At 34.5% G+C, this 18,225-nt stretch overlaps 1 protein-coding gene across 1 annotated transcript in view; it reads right to left on the bottom strand.

Annotated features, from left to right (window-relative positions):
* LOC125678904 (RNA polymerase-associated protein LEO1-like) overlaps positions 1 to 17,567 on the bottom strand; it is a 21,847-nt gene extending 4,280 nt beyond the window's left edge. The window contains 12 exon segments of the mRNA XM_048917696.2: positions 4,664 to 4,767; positions 5,196 to 5,367; positions 5,870 to 6,005; positions 6,344 to 6,478; positions 7,921 to 8,039; positions 8,348 to 8,432; positions 8,590 to 8,738; positions 8,902 to 9,017; positions 9,620 to 9,715; positions 10,434 to 10,828; positions 15,314 to 15,581; positions 17,499 to 17,567. Coding sequence (XP_048773653.2) covers positions 4,664 to 4,767; positions 5,196 to 5,367; positions 5,870 to 6,005; positions 6,344 to 6,478; positions 7,921 to 8,039; positions 8,348 to 8,432; positions 8,590 to 8,738; positions 8,902 to 9,017; positions 9,620 to 9,715; positions 10,434 to 10,828; positions 15,314 to 15,581; positions 17,499 to 17,547 — 1,824 coding nt within the window. The 5' untranslated portion in view covers positions 17,548 to 17,567.
* Between the last annotated feature and the right edge of the window lie 658 nt (positions 17,568 to 18,225).

Raw genomic sequence — 18,225 nt, 5'->3', positions numbered from 1 at the left:
GATGAGTTGTGTCATGATAAATCGTGTAATTGTTATGATGAGTTGTGTAATTGTCATGATGAGTCATGTAATCTCTCATGATGAGACATGTACTTTGTCATGATGAGTCGTGTAATCTGTCATGATGAGACATGTACTTTGTCATGATGAGTTGTGTACCCTGTCACGATGAGTCATGTAATCCATCATGATGAGACGTGTACTTTGTCATGATGGGTCGTGTACCCTGTCATGATGAGATGTGTAATCTGTCATGATAGGTTGTGCATTGTGCAGTGTACTAAAAATATTGTCAAAAGCATGTCCGGAGTACTAAACTACCTTCATAAATAAATGATTGAAGTTTGATTAGAATTTGGTCAATAACAAGAGGGACAAGGGTCTTAACGGTCACCTGAGTAACATGAATAACATTTTCCAAACCTCATGACTTGCTCGCTCGCTCAATCCTGTGCATGAAATTTTAAAAATCAATAATACACAAACATTTTTAACACATCATTAGGTTATTTACCATCGGGCCAAAACCTCCTACTGTGTGAATATTCAGTAAAAAACTCCATGCTTGCTTGCTCATGTAATCATAATAGAAAATGAATTCAGGAGTCATAAATTTTACAATTTGAGTAGTCGACTCAATGCTCATTGTAATCATGAAAACATGTTGTCTCCTTGATGTCCAGAAGTTAAGAAGTTTTTCTAACTAAGATAAAATCCATTTTCAATAAATGACCAACTTAACTTCACCTTGGAGCCTGAACCCTAAACCTATGGGTCATGAAATTCACAATTTTGGTAGAGGGCTCATTTCTTATCATAATCATGTAAACATTCTAACTTCTTGATGTCCAGGAGTAAAGAAGATTTTTGAAGATTGCATGAATTTTGATAAGGGCTGCAATGGGTACCTGAAATAACCAACAAGAGGCCCACAGTCCTTATTGGTCACCTGAATACTAGTGAAAAAATAAGTAGCACTACTTCCATGAGTACTAGTGAAAAAGTATCACTACTTCCATGGGCTATGAAATCTAGAAAAAATTTCCTGTTCTGAATATCTAAGCTAAATTCTAATGTTCAGCAACAGTATAAAACAAGATGTGTTCTTAAAACTTCACTGCCCTAAAAAGTGCATACACTGATGAAAGGCTTTAAATAATAGGTGTATTAACATTAAAACATCAAAAGATATGACTAATTTGGACTCATCCTAAAGTCATAACCCTGGGTTTTTGATTCAAATTCACCACTTTTTGTGCATCCTTTTCTGCTATTCTTAAGTATGCATTTAGATTTTATACAGTATCAGCAAACTTACACATAAATACTATATACTAAGTTTGGCCCCACCCTGGGGTCAGAACCCTTACTCTGGGGATCATCAAATTTACAATTTTGGTAAAGGACTACCTGCTCTATCCATTTAGTTTCAATTTAGTATCAATAGCACTAAAGAAGATCTTATTTAAGAGTTTTACACATAAACACTATATAACAAGTTTGGCCCCGCCCTGGGGTCAGAACCCCTACCCCAGGGATCACGAACAAATTTGGTAGAGGCCTTCCTGTTCTCCATCACCATGCATTTAGTTTTTCTTACATGTGTGTGGTTCTTGAGAGGAAGATTTTTTAAAATTGGTCAATTTTAGGCAGATTTTGCCCCGCCCATAAGGCCCCAGGGGTGCAGGAATCCTGAAATTTACAATTTATGTCTTCCTTGTTCCAAAGATGATTCATACTAAATATGAAAAGAATTGGAATGATAGTTATCAAGAAGAAGTTAAAAATCAATATATGCACCCAGGGGTGCATAAGACGAGTTGGGGATACATTGTAAAGTTAGGAATGATGTGGCATATTTATAATTGTGAAGAACTAATTTCAGTTTTAAACTTTTCAAGTTACTGTCCAGAAACCATATTTGTCTGAAGTTTTCAATCTATTTTTGGTCACTGTGACCTTGACCTTTTTTCTCCAAAATCAATAGGGGCCTTGCTTTGCTGGTATCCAAAATATAACCAAGTTACATTTGATTCAAATTAAAAATTTTCAAGTTATCATCCGGAAACCAAATTTTTCTGAAATTTTCATTCTATATTCGGTCACTGTGACCTTGACCTTTGACCTTTTTTCTCCAAAATCAATAGGGGTCTTCCTTACCTAATACCCAACAATATATCAAAGTTTCATTTGATTCAGATTTAAACTTTCTGAGTTATCATCCGGAAAACCAAATTTTTCTGAAATTTTCATTCTATTTTCGGTCACTGTGACCTTGACCTTTGAAAATTTTTCTCCAAAATCAATAGGGGTCTTCCTTACCTGGTACCCAACAATATATCAAAGTTTCATTTGATTAGATTGTAAACTTTTCGAGTTATCATCCGGAAACCAATTGTTGACGCCCAACCGCCCACATCACCAAACCAATAGCCGAGTTCAACTTCGTTGCAACTCGGCTAAAAATGTCTATTGTTCACACATTTAATAACAGACCACTTTGGCCCCACCCTGATACAAAAACCCTTACCCCTGGGATCATCAAATTTACAATTTTGGTAAAGGACTACCTGCCCTTTCTAAATATCTATTCAGTTTCAATATAGTATCAACAGCACTAAAGAAAATGTTATTTAAGTGTTTTACACATAAATACTATATACCAAGTTTGGTCCCACCCTGAGGTTAGAACTCCTACCCCAGGAATTATGAAATTTAAAATTTTGGTATAAGTCTTCCTGCTCTCCATCACCATGCATTTAGTTTTTCTTACACGTGTGTGGTTCTTGAGAAGAAGATTTTTGAAAATTGGTCAATTCTGGGCAGTTTTTGCCCCGCCCCTACGGCCCCAGGGGTGCTGGAGACCTGAAATTTACAATTTATGTCCCCCTTGTCCAAAAGATGCTTCATACTAAATTTGAAAAGAATTGGACTAGTAGTTATCAAGAAGAAGTTAAAAATGTTCAATTGTTAAAGGGACTGATTCACGATTTTCCCCAAAATTTTATTTTTCACTTTTAATGATCAAAATCTACTGTCTAATATGTTTAAAAAATTTCACATAAAAATTAAGGTTATACATTTATCACAGAAGCCCATTTTAGAGAGTTCATTATTTGTTTTGTAAACAAAGATTGCGGTATGTTATTGTTTACGAAATTTTCAAAAAAAATGGATATCGATCTTAGTTTATTATAACTTTCACATTTCAAGCATTCTTCGGGTAAAATGTGTTATAAAAGTTAATATGTGCGACTATGCAAAATTATGATGCTTTATATTACAAAATTAATATTTCACTTCTTTGTTTGTTTACATAAAAAGACTCGAGTCTTTGTTTACATAACACATATTTAAGGCTAAAATATAGTTTTTATCCTTGCATTCAGAAGGTCAAAATGTTGGTTGTCAACATTAAATGAGTTATACTTTTAATATCTAGCACAAAAAAATAAAAAAATATTTTCTTCAAAAATCGTGAACCAGTCCCTTTAAAGCACGACGGACAACGACAACTGATAGCAATAGGTCACCTGAGTTTACTCAGGTGACCTAAAAACCGTGGGTCATGTTATTTAGTTCGGGTTCAGTTTCATTTTTCCATATTTTGGTTCGGATTTGGTTTTTGATATAGAATCATTATTAGAAATGTGCTTAAACAAAATGGCGTCAAAATCCTCAAATGTGGCTGTATTTTGATCAACTGTTAAATGATAGCATTGTGGACAAAACAATGACAGTATGTAAGATATATCAGACAAATTTAAAATACACCAGAGAATCAACATCATCAACGACGATACATTTATATCGAAAGCATGGAATGGAAATGAGTAGAAGTGACAATGCTGTTTTAGTTCCATGGATGTCAAGTCTAAACCAGAGTCCACGTCGGCAAGTATATTATTGTATTAACAAAATTCAATAAAGGTTTTTAATTTTAGCTTGTATGTTACATTTCTAAAATAGCTATATAGACCCCAACCGAAATACCTGAACTAAAATTACTTGAATTAAAAAATCCTGAACCAACTCTACCGGAAAATTTTGGAACCATGACAGCCCTAATTTTGACGAACAATTTTGAATCATTATAAATGTTATTTGTTAGATCCAAAAAGTTCATAATATGTTTTAAAACTAAATAAAATAAAAATCACTTTTAAGTGTGTTCCCTGTAACTGTATTTTAATGTAAACATGAATTCATTGTAAATATGTTTGCTGTAACTGTGTTTTACTGTAAGCGTGAATTCATTATAAACATGTTCGCAGTAACCATTTTACTGTAAGCGTGAGTTCATTATAAGCGTGTGCACAGTAACTGTGTTTTTTGCAATAAGCACAAGTTCATTATAAGTGTGTTCACTGTAACTGTGTTTTATTGTAAGTGTGAATTCATTATAAGCGTGTTTGCAGTAACCATGATATACTGTAAGTGGAAATTCATTATAAGCGTGTTTGCAGTAACCATGTTTTACTGTAAGCGTGAGTTCATCATAAGTGAGTTAACTGTAACTGTATTTTACTGTAAACATGAATTCATTCTAAGTGTGTTCACTGTAACCGTATTTTACTGTAAACATGAATTCATTATAAGTGTGTTCACAGTAACCATGTTTTACTGTAAATACTAAGTGAATTCCGTGCAGCATAATTCTCACCTCATCACTTCCACCTTTCTTTGCTTTCATCAGTCGGCCCGACTTTTCACCATCAGAATATGAATCATCGCTGTCTGAGGAGTATATTGTCTGGAAACGATCAGCTGTATATAAAAAAAAAAAAAAAATGAAACTCTCAGCTGAATAAAAGGACCAATCAACTGGGGGGGGGGGGAGGGGGGGGGGATGATCAAATGAAAATATAAAAACAAAAAGAAACAATCAAATGAAAATAAAAAGAAACAACAGGATTTTGACACTCTCCTCGTTTCTATTCATAATATTTTGACACTTACCCCGTTTCTGTTTATGATGTTTTGACACTCTCCCTGTTTCTGTTTAAGATATTTTGATACTTGCCCTGTCTCTGATTATAATATTTTGACACTCTCCCTGTTTCTATTTATAATATTTTGACACTTGCCTAATTTTTTAATATAATATTCCCCATTTTTGTTTATAATATTTTGACACTTGCCCCATTTTTTATTATAATATTCCCCATTTCTGTTTATAATATTTTGACATTTACCCCGTTTCTGTTTATACTCCTTCTTGAGATCATTAAGTGACACGCCTCCCTCATCGTCATCTTCTAATTCCTCTAGATATCGGGCATTCAGGCCACGATGCTGACTTCTCTCCTTCATCCGCCGTCGTGTGCTCTCTCGTCGAATGGAGGCTCGCAGTTTTTCTTCTTCTTTCTACAAAAGCAAATACATCTAAACTCTTTTTCTTCTTCATCTAATTACAGAAAATTCCACCTGAAAACACCAATATCAAGGGAGGTCACTCATCCTGATAATGCCTACTAAAATAGTCTCATCCACATATACATGTATTTACATTTCCAATTGCCTTTGATATCTTTACTGATTGATATGATAGCCATTTCCTCATGAATGTGAACAATGTGCGTATGAATCTTGATAAATATAGTACGACTATTTAAAGAGCTAACGAGTCCTCCGACAGAAATGAAAATAGAATATGAGAATATGAGCAGCAATACTTAACACTGACATACTTATCATGCACTGCTAACACGCTTCATGAAGTATGCAGGCGAAAAGCATCACAGTTCATACCTTTATGTAGATTGCAAAAATGAAATTCATTTTTTAAACAAACTGTACGGTGGAAAGAAGAAAGCAGGTGATGAAAACGAAAATTGTTCATAAAAAATGAAGTCTTTATTGACTGTACCTTGATCATTTCACTTCTGTGTGCATCAGGGTCACGACCTGAAATTGGAAGGACTTTGACTTTCTGTGCTTTAGTAGATCTATCTGCTAATGACAAGGTCATTTTTCTGTGTGTGAAGGATTCTGTGGAATGTGGCCTAAAAAAGACAAATTAATAATTCACTACACATCAACATACACATGTATCATTTAATAAAAAGTATAAAATGTACCTTTTTCAATAATATGAAAATTGTCAGTTGTTAATCCAATCAATTATGAATTTCTTTGGATATAATCAATGTTTTTATATACCGGTATATGAAAGAAACAAAAATTACATACATAATATTTTACTTTCCAGTAATAACATTTGATAATATCCCACTTGACATATTTAAAAGTGATACAGAAATCATTCAACAAGAACTCCACACATTTATGTGCTATCTCTAAAGCTTTATAATTAATATGGAAACTGCAGAGTGGTGATTACCTGAATGCCAATTTGGTTTTGAAAATGTTTTGTCCCTGTAAACCGGTTCCTTGCCTAACAAACAAGTGGTTGAAGTCTCCTTGAATTGGCATAGTGTGGACATCAAAGATTTCATCCCCAAGGTGGAGGGACATACTGAAAAACAAAAACAAGGACATCAAAGATTTCATCCCCAAGGTGTAGAGACATACTGAAAACAAACAAGAAGGACATCAAAGATTGCACAACTCTGCCAAGGGCTCCAAATTACAATCTTTTTTGCAATTTGATGAAAATCTCTATAACTTATGGACATACAGAGCAGAATACTGAACATCTTTAATAACAAATCATGTCCTCATGTCGCTCCCAAACTTTACATAGCTCTTGTCATCACATCCAACTTTTGTGAAAATTAGACTGAAAGTCCTGTCCACGCACACATACAAACACACGTACAAACACGACAGAAAACAGAAATCTCATTGGTGAAGGTACAAAATGTATATGTAATGATCTCGGAGTGATATATGTGTTATCATTACATGACATTCTGATCAAAGGAATTTTCATTTAACTTCCATCAGTATAAGTCTAGTCTGGAACAAGGTACCATATAGCGGTTTTTCACTGCGGGTCTAAAATTTGGCGATTTGCTGACTCAAAGGTATGCTAATAATTTTAGCGGAATAAATTTTGGCAGACAAGGAAGAGTTATCTCTCTTGCAAATACTGAAAACACATGGGTGCATATTTGGCGAGTGAAATTTTGGCAGAAAGCTATCTTACCACTAAATTACGCCAAATTTACCACCCCTTGGAAAAAATGCGCTATACAGTATAAGCTTTGAAACTAATTCTTTTTTAAAAGTCCCAAGTTCCCAACATTTCTGGCAAATGTTTAGCTGTAATACTAATTTCTACTCCCAGTAATTCTAATTTACAGGTGACTCTCAATGGCTAGAACTTCAATCTCTCAAAGTAATCACCCAGTCCCAACCTTTTCTCCATATAAATAAGCAAATTTATTCTCAAACTCCAGATCTCTTCACCTTTTACAGAACAATTTAAGCCCTGTTATATAAAATCCTTTAGAATTTATTCTCAATACGATGTAACTAAAACTGATAAGTGTTTACACCAGCTGTTGGTTACTGTTACTGTAAAATCTAGTCCTGCGAGATCTCAACCAGGGAATTAATTGCTCTGATAAATAATCAGCTGCAATTATCAATTAACCTAATCAAATTTCCATTGTTTGATGATCATTAAAAGATGCCAAACTAATTTTGCTGCAAAATACAAACAAAAATGAAAACGGGTTTCTTTTTTCATTAATTCATATTTAAGATGAAATAAACTTTTAAGATTATTACTTTGTGGGAAGAGGAAATGATGATTTTATCCCCCTCACGCGATATAAACAGAGCTATACCTGGTTAGCGTAAAACTTAAAGCCAATAAATTAAACTGGTGATTTACAGATTCTCCAAAACTCAAACCCTCTATTAGTATTATTGTGGTTTCATTAAATTCCGAGTTTTCACAAGCCACCTGTGCTTCAAGGAAGAAGAATAGAATAAAGGGCTGATTCTGACCTGCCATCGGACCAGCGAACTGTCCGAGCATTGCTCTCCCTAATGGGGATCCCAAACTCGTCCATCGCCTCAGTGCCATCTTCATTTATTTTTTTCCTCCAGCGAATTGTGTTCTCTACCTGTCCATGAAAAAATTACCATTATAATGATGGAAGACTGCATGTGTTCAAGCACTCATTTAATTAACTACAGAAGTAAAGCTCCCGAGACTATAAAATATGGACAACCTCTCTTTTATTCGTCCAAACATGGTTCTACAATTTCCATTCACTTAAGCATAAAAAAATATTTATCTGCTCAGGTATCACAACTCAGTTTCGACTAAGTTTGCTCCACCTCATAACGGTACCCATTTAACATTGTACAATACAATAAGCTTTTAATATTGATTATTTCAAAATCTATCATAATACAATTTGAATTTGACCTTTAATTTCAGACGAGCTCTTCCTTCTTCATCTAAAACCTCATCTTCATCTATTTCATCTTCATAGCTCTGGTTATCATACGGCCTGAAAATAAAAGTACCTTCTCTTGAAATTGATCATGTGGTGTCTCATTTTTTTATTACTTGTGTCAACTTGGAATCCAATGTCCAATAAATATAATACACAAAGAGAAGTAACTCAAAATTTTTTTAAGTTGCCTGATCAGAGTTATTGCCCTTACCTTGTTTCAACACTTAGGAAATTTGGCAGTTTGACGTAGTGCAGTGTCTTCCCGAGATTCGTCATGATGCGAGGTATTTCTACCTCAATCCTCGTCTCCGGGATCTCCTCTTCCACCGGCTCCTCGTCCTCATCACCTATAACAGGAGTCTGCTGGGAAAATTGTCAGAAAAACATAAAAAGATGATGCAATTTTCAAATAATTCAATGGGAGATTTTTGAAAATGCTTACTCCCTACAGCTAAAAAAAGTCAGAGATTAAGATCAAACTGATTTCCAAAATTTGTAAGATCTAGCAGTTTGTATGCAGTACCCGTCTTTCACGATCAGACCCGCCCCCTTCCTCCTCTTCAGCATCTGATCTTTTCGCCTTGACCTCTTCATCCGAGCTGATGTCATCAGCATCTCCAAACAGTTCACCAACTGTGGCTGTAATGAAACAAACAGGATATAACATGCACTGACTATAATTATTCGATGAAAAACTATTCCTTTTCTAATATTGAGTTAATCTGTAAGATTTATTTATCACTAATCCATATCTGCATAAAATGAGGTCCTTTAGAAAATAGCAATTTGTGATGATTTTCACAAATCAAACCTAAACAGTGAATTAACAAAGTACTGCTTAACAAAAGGAAATAAAAGTATTCTCACAATTATTCATGCTTTCAATTACAAGTACATATATGTAGTAATGATTTTTAATGTATATTGAAGTAAATGATTTCACGGAAAAATATACTTAAGGGTTTCATTTAAAAATTAATCAATACATAAATCTACATGCAGTTTCAATCATATACACAGACGAATGTGCCTCATGTGAATTTCATGTGAATTGCTGTTCAAGTCAAATTTACGTGCACCTTTCACTGTGAAATTCACGTTAAAATATCCATATGAATTTCACATGAATCACTTTTCATGTTAAAATATTCATGTGAAATTCACTTGAGTCACATTTGCCTGTGTACACATTAACTATTTCAGGTGTTTGATTAAAACAAATTTTAGTGATGGAAATTTACCATCTACATTGTCTTCAGAATCTGACCCTGACCCCACCACCTTCTTTTTCTTCTTTCTTCCAATATCCGACTCATTGTCACTTCCTGATCCCTGACCTGTTATCAAATGAAGGAATCTAAACATCACCATCTTTCTGCAGATTCCTTGTAAACTGTGATAGTTTCAGACTCAACATTCTGTACGTGTACTTTATCTATAGTGTACTTAAAATCCATAGCAATCGTAAGTTGTACACAATGACTTTGTTACAGTTATGAGTTTTGGACTATAGCGCACTGTTATACTTGTAGTTTGGTGTGGATCATAATCTCATGAAATCATGAATACAGATAATATAGGTTCTCCAACAGTAAGGAAATGTGACATCAATTCTATCAATACGTCCACACTTACCTGGAAATGTGACATCAATTCTATCAATACGTCCACACTTACCTGGAAATGTGACATCAATTCTATCAATACGTCCACACTTACCTGGAAATGTGACATCAATTCTATCAATACGTCCACACTTACCTGGAAATGTGACATCAATTCTATCAATACGTCCACACTTACCTGGAAATGTGACATCAATTCTATCAATACGTCCACACTTACCTGGAAATGTGACATCAATTCTATCAATACGTCCACACTTACCTGGAAATGTGACATCAATTCTATCAATACGTCCACACTTACCTGGAAATGTGACATCAATTCTATCAATACGTCCACACTTACCTGGAAATGTGACATCAATTCTATCAATACGTCCACACTTACCTGGAAATGTGACATCAATTCTATCAATACGTCCACACTTACCTGGGCTTCTGCTACGTGACCGGCTCCTGGATCTGACTGGACTTCCTGATTTGCTCCTTGTCGGTGTTCCAGACCTACTTCTGGGACTGCCTGATCTACTTCTGGCTGGTGAACCTGACCTACTTCTGGCCGGTGAACCTGAGCCACTTCTGGCCGGTGAACCTGAGCCACTTCTGGCCGGTGAACCTGACCTACTTCTGGCCGGTGAACCTGAGCCACTTCTGGCTGGAGAACCTGATCTACTCCTAGGACTTCCTGATCTGCTTCTGGTTGGACTTCCTGATCCACTTCTGGCTGGTGATCCAGATCCACTTTTAGCAGGGGATCCCGACCCACTTCTTGCAGGGCTTCCTGATGCACTCCTTGGACTTCCTGACTGAGCTGGAGAACCTGACCTATATTTAAATACATGTAACAGTATATACATTTGTACAGCTGTTTCTTATATTTGCAGTAAAGTTTCAAATATCAATATCTAAATATAGAGGGTAGGGTTTCAGGAATACTTAGAGTTCCAAATTACCGCTCGCCCACTCGCATTGGCGACTAAACTTTGCTTGTGGGCACCCAAAATTTCCGTTCTCATCGCCCACTTGGCGACCGTAATTGTCCGATCAACATTTTTCTTTCCGACTGATCCAAGTCCTATTATAATTGAATTTAAATTTCCGGTTGAGGTTTTGCCACTTGGTGAGACATTCCTGGGGTATCAAACCTTCCAAAATGTATTTAAACCAGAAGTTGAACAACGCAAGGGTTACTTCAAACGAAAAGAAAGCGTCTGCTTTTAACCAAAGTGGAAAGAAGGGGAGAATATGGCTCGATGACGGCGAAAAGGGGATGACGTGTCGTGTGTATAAAACATGACACGAAAGGTCCAATCATTGTGACAGCTTGCCCAAGTTATAAATTTGACAACATCGTAAAGCTGAGAAATTTTGAAATAACATAAAAAGTCTGAAGAAATGTGTGTTAAAGTCAGACGTCGCGAAGATCATAAAGTCCATGAACTCTGATATTTTTGCTAGGTTGACGAAATGAGAGTGGAAATGAGAGAGGTATTTGAAAGAATTACGGAGAAGGAAACGGAATTTAAATATTGATATTTTAAATGAATACGCCAGTTTCGAGATACGAACACTTCTGTGTAGGAGATGCATTTAGTGGAACTTTGAAGGACTAAGTGGGACAGAGTGGACCTACAGTAAGCGAGGAAGACGATGAAATGTATTAAAAGTGGCTTCTCTTTTAATATGTAAATGTGGGGAATACAAAATACTATCAAAAGAAATGTTTTATTAAAGTGGAAACAAAAATAATATCATATCTGCAAGTAATATCTTAGATATTGTACTTGTGACCAACGAAATAACGTGAAATGATAAGAATTCTATGTATTTAATTACTCCCTAAATACTTATAACTTACTTAGTTTGTGTATCAGTCGAATTCGGGTGATCAAACAGCGAATGAGAAACTTACTGAGCACATTCACTTACGCAGTGATGAATGTTAGTCCCACTCCCGCGTGTAAACAAATTGTTTTGCGCCTTACTATATACGAGAGTTCTCCAAAGGGAAATAACTCGGGTGTATCTCGAAACCGGCGTATTGCAATGTGACCTGATGTTTCTTTTTTCTTGTAAAAAAAAAACCCATGTTATTCAATTTCATGATATGTGTGGGCTACTAAAATTTCATGTGGGCTAACAGGATTTCTTATTCAGGGGCCCACTTGGCCCCTAAGGTATTCAGTCGAAGTTGGAACCCTGAATATTGTATACAAAGTTATTTTTCTTCTTAAGGTTTGTTCTTTTTTATCCACATCTATGCTTGCAAATGGTTTTGCCCCCTTTTAGATTCACCCAGACAATTGACTTTTGAGAAAGATAACTAAATAATATGAATTTACTCAATCTTAAATTCATTCAGTGACAACAATACAAGAGATAAAAATAAAATGGGAGCAAATATTTCCTTGTATGTACAATATTTCAATCCAAATCTGACTACTCAAGTTTACACGCATAAAGAATAAATTAATTTGTCACAAAAAATTTAAGGCTTGTAGTATTAATATAATGGTTGGAAATGTTTATGACAAGTCCATGATCACCCCTATAAGTAGGCAAAGCACCAATAAAAATCTGTGACACTTAACGGTCATATGAAACGATATCTGAAGAAATTGAGTTATGTATGGAAATTCATTAATCAAGGTTTATTATACAATAATTCGTTTTTAATTTTTCTATTCAATGCATTATAACGTCATAACAGCTGATCAAATGTACTCGATCACGAAAATTATTTTTGATGATCGCGGCTGATCTCCCTTGCTGATGACGTCAAAAAGACCCACTGTGATGTAAACAACTAGCCCTTATTACATGGTATAACGAAGTATTTTAAAACTGCATAGCTTTGAAAAATCCCAAAGTGTGCTGCATTTAATTGTAGTACATGTGTTAGGTTGTAGAAGAGGGTGCATATATACCTCTTCCCAAGGGATACCAGATTTAGAAGAAAAAAATATATGGGTATACAAAATCTCTGACGCAATGGATTCAGTGTTGCCATGAACATTGCACTTCAGCACATCCGTCGGTAGCCAAACAATGTGGACACAAATAGATCAATTTCAAATCAGACGCTGTACCAATAATTTTACATTTTCCAAAGACTGAGACAAATCAAAATATAAATTAAAGTCAACCGCTTAGTTAAAGCGAAGACACTGGTATGTATTACTAAATTACAAAAAGGTTGGATATATCATTGTAATCACACAAAAAAAAAATTCATCAATGAATGTGAACGTTGACTAAATCTACTCAAAATTATATTCTATTTTCATATCTTATCTACATTACAAACTCTATCAGTCAACAGTATTCGTATAGTTTCATGTTTATTAGGCCTATACGTGTAATATACATGTACCTACACGAGTATCCCAAAAGTGTGCAATTTTTAATTTCTTATTATCAATTGTAAAATTCACTTGAATTAAAAATGTAAATAAACCTTTAATTCTGAAATTCAAAAAGAAAATCATGAAGTATCATTCAGAAATTATAATTTATATTCCATAAACTATATCAGTACTGATATTACTAAACATGCTTATTAAAAAAATTAATTTTTTTTTCCATTAAAATAATATTTTAACAGCGGGGATGTAAAGTGAGAAAGTAAATACTGTACCTGCTATAGAATTATAAACGCAAGCAATTTTTTACGATTGAAAAATATAGAAGCACCCCCTCTCCCATTAAAACAACGATTTGTGAATTTTATACTTAAATTGGGACACATGAGGAAACACTAGCTAATTATGAAGAACCGTGCGCAAGTACAACAGATGACATCCATGATAAATTTACCACATTTAGGGCACTCTACACTTACAAGAATATTTTAGCGCTATTTCAATATTGTGGTTATTCGTATCCTGTGGGGATCCGGGTTAGAATAGGTCCTTGAGCAGTACCCCTTTGCTTGTCGAAAGAGGCGGTTCTTCTGATGAGACCGCAAAAAAACGAGGTCCCGTGTCAAAGCAGGTGTGGCACAATAAAGATCCCTCCCTGCTCAATGGCCATAAGCGCCGAGCATAGGCCTAAATTTTGCAGCCCTTCACCATACCCTTCTCCATACGAGTGAAATATTCTCGAGAGGGGCGTAAAACAATATTCAATCTCAATCGATCAATTATCTTATAAAAAGGAAAATGGGATTGCCATTACAGATTTTAAACTATTTCATAAATGAAATGTACACAAGTTCAAACAACTAGAACTAATCTTTTTAAAATGATAGTTAAACTTCAGTATCTGATGGCATGGGGTCTTGAAATCCACAGGCATCTGTATGATGTATGGACAGTACTCCCCCCTCTCCATTCTGATTTTTTTTGGCGGCGATAATTTCTCCAAAATATGTGGATTCTCTGTCTAACCCATCCCAATTTCAATTTATGTAATCATTTGACTTTCCCACTTTTTGTAAAATTTAGAGATTGGCCTTCTACCGGCTTTATTCTTACCGGTAGAAGGTAAATCTCTAAAGCTTACAAAAAGTGGGAAAGGATTACATAAATCGAAATTTGCATGGGATAGACAAGGAATCCATGCATTTTGGAGGAGAAATTATCCCCGATAAAAAAGACAGAAAAGAAGGGGGTAGTAGTGGCCATATTTCAGGTGCCTGTGTAATGTTGACTTCTTCAATATCATCCTCTGTTGAAGAACGTTATTCGCTTGCCGTGCATCATTCCTGACTGGTTTCAACTGATATTGTTGAACCACAAAATCGGGCAGTTCGTCAGAAAACAAAAATTAGTCCATATCCGTTAAATGCAGTAGATATTTCGTTGAACAAAACGGTAGGCCTACACTATTTTCATTGAGTTGTTTACATCGACGGGTCGTTGTGACATCACAAACACACATAATCAAGAACAATAAGCGAGTAACAAATTCATTCTATGTACAAGTTTACAGCTTAATTTCTTATCAATCCAAAGACAATAATTTTATATTAAACGCTGTTTGACCTTCATTCATACCCATCTTTATGTTTTTAAAGTAAAATACCATTGTTAGAAATCTGTGACATTAACCTAAGCAGAGAGAGCACCAATAGAAATATGTGACATTAAACTTAGTAGACAGAACACTGTCCAATATAAATCTGTGACAACAAACTGTTGAGCAAAGCATTTACCTATGGCATAAATAAAGTTAATCAAATTGCTTTCTTCAAATGAAAATAATGCATATAAATCAAAATGGTAAAAGGAAATTACTCTAACTGGAGATGTAGAAAATCAAATTATAGATGCCTTTTCCCTTCACTTCATAACACCTGACTGTATGTACCTGTCTGATACCGGAGATCCTACTGGTGTTACAGATCGACTCCTGTTTATAGATCCAGGACTGCCAGGCGGTGACCCAGATCCGGATCTCTGTGGGGAACCACTGCCAGCCGGACTACCTGACCCAACCGGACTGCCAGGTGGACTTCCTGATCCAACTGGACTGCCAGCCGGACTTCCTGACCCAACCGGACTGCCAGCTGGACTTCCTGAATGTTGACTATCAGGACTTCCACCTCCTCCAACAGGTGATCCAGATCCACGACTTTCTATAAAATCAAATCCGTATCAGGTTCAACAACACTTTTTATAATTAGACACAAAATATACATCACAGCATTTTTTAAAATATGATTTTGTAAGTTGGACAATTCAATAAATTCACTACTCTGAAAGATAAAATGCTATTTTTGCTGGTCAAAAGGGATTGGCAAACAAAAAATTTGAATCTCAATTCTCCAAACTGGTAGAATCAATTACCTAAATTGTGTTATTTTGCCATTTAAAAACTTCTCGATTTGGTTTATTCTGTAGATAAAAATAGCCATAAATTGTTTATAATTTTTATCTACTTACAATCATCTCTCACCAATTGTATTTTTGACTTAATATTACTAGATTATTTGTTTGATTGTTTAAAAACCTTGAATTAAATGTGAGAGAACACATAGCACATTTGAGGGAGAGTATCTTTGTAAAATATCTGCATCTTATTTGGAAAAAGTGCCTCGTATTTTGTACCCCTTTAAGGGACTGACTCACGATTTTCCTCCAATTTTTGTTTTTCACTTTTAATGATCAAAATCTACTGTCTAATGTGTTTAAAAGATTTCACATAAAAATTAAGGTCATACATTATCACACTCATTTTAGAGAGTTTATTATTTGCTTTGTAAACAAAGATTGCGGTATGTTATTGTTTACAAATTTTTCAAAAGAAATATATATCGATCTAAGTTTATTATATCTATCACATTTCAAGTATTCTTTGAGTAAAATGTGTCATCTAAAATCTGCGACTATGCAAAATTAAGATGCTGTATATTACAAAATTAATATTTCACTGGTTTGTTTGTATACATAAAAAAGATTTGAGTCTTTGTTTACATAACATAGATTAAAGGCGAAAATATTGCTTTTATTCTTGCATTCAGAAGGTCAAAATTTTGGCTGTCAACATTAAATGAGTTATATTCCTAATGTTTAACATCAAAAATGAAAAATATTTTTGTCAAAAATCGTGAACCAGTCCCTTTAACAGGTTGGGAACACTTCCCCTATAGCGAGATATTCTCGCTAAAACGCGATTATTCCTCTCTAGCGAGAATAAATATATCGCGTACAACAGAGAAAAACACCCGCGGAGTACATCTTTTTGTGATTCACGTAAAAAGAAGAAAAAGTGCTAAAATGTTTGATACTTCTGCAAATATACGAATCAAAACAAAAACATTCACGATGTGTATTGGATTTCAGACTGCTTCCCTCTTACACAGCAACTTTGATATGCAATTTCATTACTATGTTGTCAATTTCATAGAAACAATTTGCAACATGTTGAGTGCGTGTCGCACTTATTCAGCGTTGCACGGGATTTGCCATTATTTTCAATAAAGACGCCAAAAACTCCTGTTTATGGTAATGTTTATTTCTCGCTAAAGAGGGATGATCGCGTTTTAGCGAGAATATCTCGCTATAGGGGAAGTGTTCCCAACCTGTTTAAACCTCTCTACAGTGTTACCACGCATGACAGAGTTTGATAGATGGCTCCAATACATGTACATACTAACAAAATAGTATGAATTAGTAATCTTCCGTTGTTATTGCACAGGTGCTTGTTCACAATATTTGATGTTTGAGGGTCCCCTATGTATTTTTGGTTTAATCAGATAAACCACCTCTAAAGCTCAGATCAGTTTTAAAAATCGCAAAGATTATTACAAAAACATAACTCCATACCTAAAGCTAATTGAATATTCAAATCGTCAACTTTCATGTTACGTATTCTTACTTCTATCAACAATGTGATACTTAAGTTCGAATTTCCTCTGCCCATGCAACACAATAACTTGACATTTAAATCATGCTTTAGGAACTTGTGTTTAAAAGACAATTAAATTTGAAACTCAATATTTGTTCTCAAATATGACTCTGTGTTTTAAATCATATTCCTCGGAATGCCAAACCTTCATCACTTTCTGCTCCACTACCGAAAATGTCGCCAGGATCCGCCATTTTTGTTGGCTTTTTATAGTTTTTTCTATTAACTCGTACGCATAATGCCTTTTAAAATGTAACGCTGTATGATGTATAACACGCCGTTCTTACATTTATTCCTCTTTAAAGATATCTCAAATTTTATAGGATATCTTATAAGATATCTTCTAAAGTTTATGAGATATCTTATATCCTTTATATATAAGATATATGTCTTATAAAAGATATGAGATATATTTTATAATAAGATATCTTATACATTATATTTTATATGTTTTATAAAATATCTCATAGACTTTATAAGATATCTTATATATTTCATAAGATATCTTATATATTTCATAAGATATCTGATAAATGAATTTTATAATATGTTTCATAAATTTTATAAGATCGCTTATAACTTTTATAAGATATCTTCAAAGTTTATCAGATATCTCATAGGCTATACATTTATAAGATATCTAATGAACTTTATGAAATATCTTGTTTTATATATGAGATATCTTATAAAGTTTATCAGATATCTTATTTAGTTTATTTAAGGACTTACTATATTCTGGGGGCAAATTATACGAGTATAACAGGTTTGGGTCAGTTTACGATTTATAATTCGCAAAGCGGAAACACCTCAAAAAACACCAAAATCACCAGCACTGAATTTTTACCTGTCCATGTTGGGTAGTGTCACGCGAT

Source organism: Ostrea edulis, chromosome 2 (assembly GCF_947568905.1).
Source record: "Ostrea edulis chromosome 2, xbOstEdul1.1, whole genome shotgun sequence".
Classification (NCBI taxonomy): Eukaryota; Metazoa; Mollusca; class Bivalvia; order Ostreida; family Ostreidae; genus Ostrea; species Ostrea edulis.
Note: the sequence above shows the minus strand (reverse complement) of the source record. Positions and strands in the feature narration are given on the sequence as shown.